The 9,860-nt window shown below is 47.0% G+C and overlaps 1 protein-coding gene across 2 annotated transcripts; it reads right to left on the reverse strand.

The window, feature by feature from the left end:
• Window positions 1-797: 797 nt before the first annotated feature.
• On the reverse strand, window positions 798-9,348 carry ube2m (ubiquitin conjugating enzyme E2 M). Of its 2 annotated transcripts, XM_036148675.1 has the most exons (7): window positions 9,046-9,348; window positions 6,494-6,588; window positions 4,934-4,972; window positions 3,758-3,861; window positions 2,590-2,653; window positions 1,358-1,547; window positions 798-1,325 (listed from the first exon to the last, which is right to left on the reverse strand). In XM_036148675.1, exons 1-6 carry the CDS (start codon window positions 9,158-9,160, stop codon window positions 1,407-1,409), a joined length of 558 nt encoding a protein of 185 aa, XP_036004568.1. In that variant the 5' UTR covers window positions 9,161-9,348; the 3' UTR covers window positions 798-1,325; window positions 1,358-1,406. The 2 variants fall into 2 exon arrangements, with proteins under 2 accessions (XP_036004568.1, XP_036004567.1); XM_036148674.1 differs by having other exon boundaries at window positions 798-1,547.
• Window positions 9,349-9,860: the final 512 nt, after the last annotated feature.

Raw genomic sequence — 9,860 nt, forward strand, 5'->3', positions numbered from 1 at the left:
TCGTCATTCAAGTTCATATTTTATTTAACATAAATCATATTGCAGTCAAAGTGAACAGCTGGGGTTTCAATATACACTATAGATCGTAACATTTTAAGCCCCTCCCCCTGACCCCACCCTAAAATGAAAATCAAAAAGCCCACCCAAAACCCCTCATTTAAACAAGCAACCCCCCCCACACTAAGCTATGACCCCACCCACATCATACTAAGCCCCGCCCACCAGCGTTTCATGGGATTGTTCAGCAGCAAACTCCAAGCAGACCCCCTCCTGTCGGTCATCGTGGTTCCTGCAGGAAGAAGCTCCTCAGCCACCGATCGACACTCAACAGCTACAAAGACTTTTAAGGCATGTTTCCTTCATCATGAGCCCCCCCCCCTCCTGCTACTGCAACAAATCTACTCTTCCAAGCCCTCCCCTTAAAACTAGCCGCCTCTGCTTTACTCTGATGCCCAACGTCCCTCAGTAGACCTCTAGGGGGCGTTGTGGCCACTTCAAGCTAAAAAAAAAACTAAAATTCTTTAAGAAATTAATTTAAGGCGCATCTGCTTCCATTGCTGTAGAAGCTCCACCCCTCCGTCAGACTTCCTGCAAGAGTAAAGGGTTAAGCCCCGCCCCTTTAAGAACGACTCACAGGTATAAAGCGAAAATCTCCACCCCTCCTAAACTTTGTGCGAAAAACTAAGGACAAAGCTCCGCCCCTTTGTTAAACTTCCTGTTAACAAGCCCCGCCCCTTTGTTTGACTTCCTGTGGACAAGCTCCGCCCCTTTGACTCCCCTGTCATAAGAACAAGCCCCGCCCCCTCTGTTAGACTTCCTGCAGGAACGGAGGGAGCTGTTTGGAGTTTGCTGCGTTCTTTCTGATCGGTAACCAATGAATGAAGGCGGCGACGGGGAGGGGGCGTGTCTCTCTGATCACCTGCGTGATGTCAGGTGTCTTCGCCACGCACGCAAAAATAAAGACAGAAAACAATCTGGTGAGCATCATTATCATCGGCGCCGAGACGTTGGCCAGAGCCACATTCACAAGCACCCCTCCCCTCCACATCTGTCCATCCGTAGTCCTCCATCTTCATCCTCCTCCTCCTCCTCCTCCTCCTCCTCCCCGTTAGCAGAGTCCGGTCAGATGTGTCGTTCGCTGGCGTCCCACCGTGGCGTGAAAATGGCGGCGGTGAAACAGAGATGAGGAAGAGGGGGTGGGAGGGGACAGGTGAGGAGGAGGAGGAGCTTCTTTTGCGTTAAAACAGGAAAGCATGTTGCGTCGTGCTGCTTTCCGTCGCCGCGGCTCCCGCTGCAGCCGAGGAGCAGGACCAGAGGAGGAGGAGGAGGAGGAGGAGGAGGAGAGGACGCGCAGAAGGAGGAAGGGGGAGAAGTGGGAGGAGCTTGGAGGACGGCGGGACGGCGAGCTACTTCAGACATCTCTCGAAGTAGGTGGCGCCCACGTAGCCGCCCCGCAGGGAGCGATGGACGTTCTGCTCGAAGAGCCGCCGGTTTGTCTGCAGGACCTCCGCCGCCTCCTTGTTCAACGGGTCCTCTGGGTTTGGCTCCTGCAGGGGGAGGAGAAGAAGGTTCTGATCAGAACCGACCGGACCGGACGGGTCGGCCGCAGTAAAACAGCACCACGGACAGCGGACTGTGGCTGGACCGGACCTGAGAGGAACCAACGGGTTCTATGCAAACCCAACGGCTCGGTTCTGGCACGGAACCGAACCCGGTTCTGGAACGTTTAAGTAAACAAAGCTATTGGGCAAAGTGCTGACGGAACCAGAGAGGTTCTTCCTCTTTTAACTGATCAGAACCACCTCAGTAGCAGCAGAACTGGGGTTTTCTAAATCAGGTTTAGGCAGCGGTGTCCAACATGCGGCCCGCGGGCCTTTTGTGGGCCATGGAAATCGTCTGTGTGGTCCAGATCGCAGTTCTAGAATGGACCAAATGTGGTGCTGATGCAGGTGGAACCCTTTCAGGATTTGGTTTTAAACAGAAACATTTATGCATATTTTAGTAAGTAGGGCCAAAAACATCCAGGGGTTCTGCGTCAACAACAGACCCGTTCTGAGCCGGTCTGAGTCCAGCAGCAGGTTAGTCTCTGGTGCTGATGTCTAGTTTATAACAACTCTTTATTTCACACTTTGTTTCATTAAGTCGTTTAAGTTATTGCTCAGTAAAAACACTTTAAAGTGTTGCTCTTTATGAGATGAGCAACTCAACCTCCAAATCCAACATGGCTGCCGCACCTCTGGTACCAACTGGGAGGGCAGTCTGCAGTTCATCCAGGTTCTGGCAACCTTTGCTGGAGCAGATATTTGGGCTGGCCGGGTTCTAGAGGTTTAGTTCCTGCTAGAGGTTCTGAAATGTTCTCCTTAGAGCCGTTCTCACTGATCAGCTCGTTTCACCAAACCATCGTTTTACCGGATCTTTAGCTCCGCACGACTCTCTTAAATCTGCTTTTTGTACGACTGAGCGCAGGTCCGGTACCAGCACCGGTTCTACCGGCGTTCCAGAACCGCGGGTCTCCAGAACAGCAGGTTCAGATCAGAGAGAGCAGGCAGAGTGGAACACAGAGAGCCGAAGAACCAGAAGGGAACTCACTAGAAATAGATACTGTAGACCGTAGATGATGGAGTTTATTGTCAGAACGGGCTTCCAGTCCTCTCTGTGGAAGAGCAAAGAGAGAACGCTTAGATCAGCATCTGGGTTCATCACAGGTTCTGATTCTGCTCACTAAAGTACCAAAACACAGGGGTCCGATAAAAACGTCTGTTCTATATCTGTTAAAATGTCAAATTAGCTAAATGTGGAATAAATAAATTTGATTTGGTCACTTTTCCGGAGGTTCAGCTTATCCATTACTCCTCCTGTTTATTCACACTTGCATTTCTATAGATCTAAAAACGACAACATCTATAATTAAGCAATTATTTATTTTACATAATGTTGAGGTGAGCTCTGACTCTCAGTACAGGTAGCCCTTCATGACACAGTAGTGATGAAGTAGCTGTGCGTTTCTAAAGGGTTGGTGAGCATCAATAAAATAAAAAATCTAATTAAATGCAGTTACTGACTGCAGTTAGGTGATAAAAACCAGACTTCCTTATTTCACTAATAAATCATATCTACCTGCTGTAGATCGTAGGGCTGGGCGATATGGATTAAAAAATAAATCTCCAATTTTAATCATACCAAATCCGATTAATGGATTTTTCCTCCTTTTTGTTTCATAAAAAGAAATTAAAGAAATTATTTTAAAACCTTGCTTTTTATCTCAAGTATTTCATCAGGGAGTTAACCTGAATTCAAAGTGCAACTAAAAACAAGATGGCAGCCGTGCCATTATAAACAATGAAAATATAACAAAACATTTGCTGCTAGTGGTATTACACATTGAGCTAAGAACAGGCTTCACTGCACTGTGAACTTCAAACTAAGTAAAAAAAAAGTAAATAAGTAAATGAAGTACCTCGTATTATGGTAAAAAAAAGTTTCCACTTAACAATATTTTGACAATAATTTTGCCTAAACATATATTCAGCATCACATGCTGTTCTCTTCATGGAAACCCAATGAGTGTATTGGCAAAATAAAATCCACATTTTCCAAAAATGAAATCTTAAAGAATTGTAAATTTGAATTAATCGATTAAATCGATTTATCGCCCAGCCCTAGTAGATCGTCTGTCTTCTCTAGACATGGTGATGAAATATAAGGTCCATATCACCCCCCCCACGTTACGGGTCAGAACCCGGTGCTGAACACTGACCTTAAAATATTTAGGCAGACGTTTCCCTCCAGGTCGATGTTGGGGTGATACACCATGGTGTCACACTTTACCTTGGGGGGGTCGTGGGGGTAACCCTGTCCTACCTGGAGAACAGAGACTCAGTGAGGCAGCAGGTTCTGGAGGAGGAGGTCCAGACCAGCGGGCAGGTAAACCCGCCGGTCCGCTCAGACAATCTGAATCTGGTGAAAAAGTTCAGAGGCTCCTCAGGTCAGAGTGAAACATTTCACCGTTCTGGTTCTGGTGGTTCTGGATCCACTGAGTAAAAACCCAAACTTCTCAGAGGATTAAAATATTAAGCCAGATAAATAAAAAGCTCTCAGAACTGTCAGGGTTCTGAGAGTTCTGCTCATGGTACCGGGTCTGGGCTCAGGTGTTCTGGAAGTCCAGGTTGCAGTGATGGTTCTCCCTGACATCTGGAACCTTCCTGACGGTCGTCTCCAGGCGGCGCTTCTCCCTGTTGCTGCTTTTCCTGACAGACTTTTTCCTTCCACTCAACTTTCTGTGGATGTGCCTGGATCCAGCTGCTCAGGGAGCGACCTTCTGCTCCTCCTCCTGGTGGTGGAGGAGGTCCACCACCTTCTGCTCCTCCTGGTGGAGGAGGTCCACCACCTTCTGCTCCTCCTCCTGGTGGTGGAGGAGGTCCACCACCTTCTGCTCCTCCTGGTGGAGGAGGTCCACCACCTTCTGCTCCTCCTGGTGGTGGAGGAGGTCCACCACCTTCTGCTCCTCCTGGTGGAGGAGGTCCACCACCTTCTGCTCCTCCTCCTGGTGGAGGAGGTCCACCACCTTCTGCTCCTCCTGGTGGAGGAGGTCCACCACCTTCTGCTCCCCCTGGTGGAGGAGGTCCACCACCTTCTGCTCCTCCTGGTGGAGGAGGTCCATCACCTTCTGCTCCTCTGTCCAGCCAGCAGTCATGAGGGTGTGGCCGTGTGTTTATAATTTAACGTTTTTAACAATAAGCTGGTTTTCTGGGGCGGTGGATCTTTTTCTTTCATGGCACATAAGTTATAATCAGGATTATAAATATCTCGCTGTGCGTAAAGAACCTCTGAGGTTTGGACTTTTTCACCGTATTCTGATGCGTCTGAGCTGAACCTGTGAGGAAGGAAGTCTTCCTGCAACAGTTGATGGATTCAAACAATGAGAAACTGTTACCTTAAAGCTGAAGACAAACTTCCCTCCTTTGTAAAAACCCTGAAAGAGACAAAAACATTGGATCAGGTGTGAAATAAGCAGGTAAATCAGGACCAGATGAGCGTCATTAAAAGGGAACTGGGTGCTGAGATGGAACCGGCGCCACCAATCCGCTCTTTATGCTACAGTGTTCAGACCAAAAGGCTCCTTAAGGTGATCAGATCAGGACAAACTAAACTCTTGGACCTGAGGCAGCCACACCAGAAGTGTTTGGTCCTAACTCCAAGCCTTCCTGCTCTGCTCAGCATCTGGCTACGCCTCCTCCTGATGAAGCACGGCGGTGGCAGCATCATGCTGTGGGGAGGTCTCTGTGCAGCAGCACCAGGGTCCATTAGAAGGTAGGAAAGATTGCAGAGAGATTCCTGGAGAGAAGCTGCTCCAGAAGGTTCTGGACCTCAGGCTGAGGAGCACCTGAAGGTCCACAGAGCCAGCCAAACATCCCTGGAGACGCCTGAAACGTCGCCGTCCAACCGGACCGAGCCTGAGAAGATCTGCAGAACCTCAGCACCAAACCGTAGAGACGAGTGGAGGCCGAGGCTGCTGAGCTGGGAACGCGTCTGCTGCTCGAGTTTCTCCTTTAGCCTTTAATAAACTGTTTGCTTTCTGTCATTATGGGATGTTCTGGGAAAATCTACATTTAAGCCAGTTGGAAAAAAGATGAAACATCTAAAAATAAGGAAAAAGTGAAACTTTTAAACATTTCTGGGTTTACTGAAAAATAAAAACCGTGGATCCATCAAACATGCACATTTGTAATCGTATCCTTATCCAGCATTATAAATGCTGCTCAACTCTTAGTCTCCAATATCACGGCTGCACTTTATCCGGAAGTCAACTGGAACTTATCCTGTAACTGACTGCAATTTATTACTGCATTTTTATCCTGTACTCTAATTCACTACAAGGTATCCTGTAGAGTTACTGCAATTTTTCTGAGCTGTATGGAAACAAAATGTCGTTTTGTATGCACTCTGTGCATACAAAACGACAATAAAGAAAGTCTAAGTCTAAGTCTAAAAAAGGCGACAGTTGATTGATTTGAGGAAGTAAATAAGATAATCTGCCAAGGGAACGAGTATTTTACCCATAAAATAAAATAATTAGAGAAACTGCACTTGAAATAAGATGGAGATGAGTTGTTCCTTTTCTAAGTGCATTTCAATTGTTTACTTTTGAATCACTGCTGCACCTTATACTGTATTTTAAATCCACTGTAATTTACAAGCTGTATTCTTGCACAAATGCCCTTTGCACAATTAATTCTGCACAATCAAATGGATTTAAAAATACTCACCTGTACACTGTGACTTCTCCTGCATAGTCTACATTTAAATTGTTTACTTTTAAATCACTGCTGCATACAAAATGACAAATAAAGTTGTCTAAGTCTAAGTCTAAGAAATCTTATTCCACTGGCAGATGGTCTTATTTTCCTGCTCTAATCAAGGACAAATTCACTTATTTTTGGTTGAGTTTTTGCAGTTTACAGAGGAAGGAGAAGCTTTCCTGAACTGCTCTCACCTCGTCTGGTGAGATGATGAGTCTGAAGTTGAGGAGGTCGTCGTCATCTGGGAAGCTGATTTCACACGTCTTTGGCAAGTTTAACTCATTGATGTCTGCAACACAAACATGGTGGTGAGTCAGAACAGATCAGCGCGCTACATGGAAGCTAGCAGCCGAGTCAGAAACGCAGCAGAAACACGATTAGATCGGCTAATCTGAGCTACAGCTAGCCCTAAAGCAACAGAGAATTAACTTATCAGAAAAGACAAAATACAACCAGATAATTACGGATAACCCAGCGTGTTCAGGAAAAAATAAAATATTCTAGTTAAAAAAACATTCCAGCTAAAGTTGGGACTTCTTTCATCGCTGTGGTTCCAGCGAGTTAAAGTGTTGGGAGGTGAACTCTCATATGCCCTGAGGGAGTCTGGGTCAGCTGGGATGTTTTCAGGAACCAGTTCAGGGGGAACCAGTTCAGGGGGAACCAGTTCAGGGGGAACCAGTTCAGGAGAAATCAGTTCAGGAGAAATCAGTTCAGGAGGAATCAGTTCAGGAGGAATCAGTTCAGGGGGAATCAATTTAGGAGGAATCAATACAGGGGGAACCAGTTTAGGAAGAATCGATTAGGGGAAACTGATTCTGGAGGAACCGGTTCAGGGGAAACCAATTCAGAGGGAACCAGTTCAGAAAGAATCAATTCAGGGGAAACTGATTCAGGAGGAACCATGTCAGGATGAACCAATTCAGGAGGAATCAATTCAGGGGGAACCAGTTCACAAGTTCAAGAGGAACCAGTTCAAAGACAACCAATTCAGGGGGAACCAGTTCAGGAGGAATCAGTTCAGGAGGAATCAATACAGGGGGAACCAGTTCAGGAAGAATCGATTAGGGGAAACTGATTCAGGAGGAACCGGTTCAGGAGGAATCAATTCAGGAGAAACTGATTCAGGAGAAACCAGTTCAGGGGGAACCAATTCAGAGGGAACCAGTTCAAAGACAACCAATTCAGGGGGAACCAGTTCAGAAAGAATCAATTCAGGGGAAACTGATTCAGGAGGAACCGGTTCAGGAGGAATCAATTCAGGAGAAACTGATTCAGGAGAAACCAGTTCAGGGGGAACCAATTCAGAGGGAACCAGTTCAAAGACAACCAATTCAGGGGGAACCAGTTCAGAAAGAATCAATTCAGGGGAAACTGATTCAGGACGAACCATGTCAGGGGGACCCAATTCAGGAGAATCAATTCAGGGGGAACCAGTTCACCAGTTCAAGAGGAACCAGTTCAAAGACAACCAATTCAGGGGGAACCAGTTCAGGAGGAATCAATTCAGGGGGAATCAATACAGGGGGAACTAGTTCAAGAGGGACCAGTTCAAAGACAACCAATTCAGGGGGAACCAGTTCAGGAAGAATCGATTAGGGGAAACTGATTCAGGAGGAACCGGTTCAGGAGGAATCATTTCAGGAGAAACTGATTCAGGAGGAACCAGTTCAGGGGGAACCAATTCATGGGGAACTAGTTCAAGAGGGACCAGTTCAAAGACAACCAATTCAGGGGGAACCAGTTCAGGAAGAATCAATTCAGGGGAAACTGATTCAGGAGGAACCAATTCAGGGGTAACCAGTTAAAAAAAAAACAGCAGGTGGTGGGAACCTAGTAGAACGTAGAGCTCTGAGATGTTGGTGATGTCAGGACAGCTTGGATGTCATGTTTGGTTTCACAAAAAAACACAGAGACTGATTATAGGTTAGCTGGTTAAACTCTCTGGATACTTCTGGTTAAAACCTCTTCTGTGATTTCTGTGTCTCTGCTCTGTCTTCTCTACCATAGAAAGTACTCCTGGGTCAATGTGAGCTTCTGAGCTTTCTGTGTCTCTGCTCTGTCTTCTCTAAGCCCCAGTGGGTGGAGGCAGATGAGCGTTCACACTGAGCCTGGTTCTGGTTCTGCTGGAGGTTCTCCTCCCTGTTAAAGGGGAGTTTTCCTCTCCACTGTCGCTTCATGCATGCTCAGTATGAGGGATTGCTGCAAAGCCATCAACAATGCAGACGACTGTCCACTGTGGCTCTACGCTCTTTCAGGAGGAGTGAATGCTGCTTGGAGAGACTTGATGCAACCTGCTGGGTTTCCTTAGAGAGGAAACTTTCTCACCAACCTGGAGGATCTAATAGAATTTAACATTATAAAATGCCTTGAGATGACGTGTGGTGAATTGGAGCTTTATGAATAAACTGAACTGATGATACCCGGTTAGCTGGTTAAACCCTCTGTTACCAACAGGACTCAATGGTTCCTGTGATCAAGCAGGTTAAGGTTCTAGTTCTAGTTGTGTGTTAGCATTCTAGCCCTGGCTGGGTTAGTGTGGAACTGCAGCGCTGTGTGAGCTAGCCGCCGTTAGCTCCTGGTTGTGGCGCTATGTGTTAGCCTGGTAGGGTGACACCAGCCGGCCTGGACCGAGCCTCCCCCCGCTGAGCGGTTGTTTTCACCCCGCGTTTGCCGCCCGGGACCCGAGAAGGAGGCCTGGTTGTGGGGCAGGGCAGCCGAGCGGGCCCCGGCAGGGTAACCGACCCACCTTTCTGTATTCGGAGCTGGGCCGCGCTGGCTTTCTTCCCCCCGGCTCCGGCTCTGTTTCCTCCAGCAGATTCCTCGTCTTTCTTCTGCTGCTTCAGGGAGAACAGCTTAATCATCTTCAACTGTTGGTAAGCCGACGTCCGAACTCGGTGTCCCTGCGCCGGGCGTGAACCTTGGATCAAGTCGCTGTGAACGGCACCGAGCTGCGGATGGAGCCGGTGCGTCTCAAACTAACTAACCTCACCGAGAGAAGCTGCGAGCCGCCGAGCCAGCTTAGCCTGTTAGCTGCGCAGAGGCCGGGCAGGGAGGAGCCATGGACGCCGATGCGACGCGTCAGCACGGCCGCCATATTGGGAGGGGCAAACGTCCGCTGGCGTTCAAATGATGAGAGGAGCTGCAGTTTTAGCAGAATTAAACACTATTTAGGGTTTTGATTTGTTTTTACCATTCTTAGATGCATTATCTACATGTTCCTTTCTAATTACTTTGAGGATGGAGGATGAGGACTGTAAAGTTATTTACATTTATTTTTGTGATTAATTGGTGCTTGGTAAAAAAAAAAAAATGCATGTTTGAAGTAAAAATGTCCATGGTCCATTTTGGATAAATATAAAATACCTTGAACTCAAAATCCCAAACGAGAATTGCGGAGTTTTCCCACCAACCTCAACCTGACGATCAAATATGGCTGCCATGAATTATATTTGCCATTTATCTGTATTTCTGGTTGTTACACAAATGGATAACCTTTATTTTTGAACATGTTCCTTTAGAGTTTTAATGCATAAATGCTAAGACACACATCATTATTAGATT

Source organism: Fundulus heteroclitus, chromosome 16 (genome assembly GCF_011125445.2).
Source record: "Fundulus heteroclitus isolate FHET01 chromosome 16, MU-UCD_Fhet_4.1, whole genome shotgun sequence".
NCBI classification, from domain to species: Eukaryota; Metazoa; Chordata; class Actinopteri; order Cyprinodontiformes; family Fundulidae; genus Fundulus; species Fundulus heteroclitus.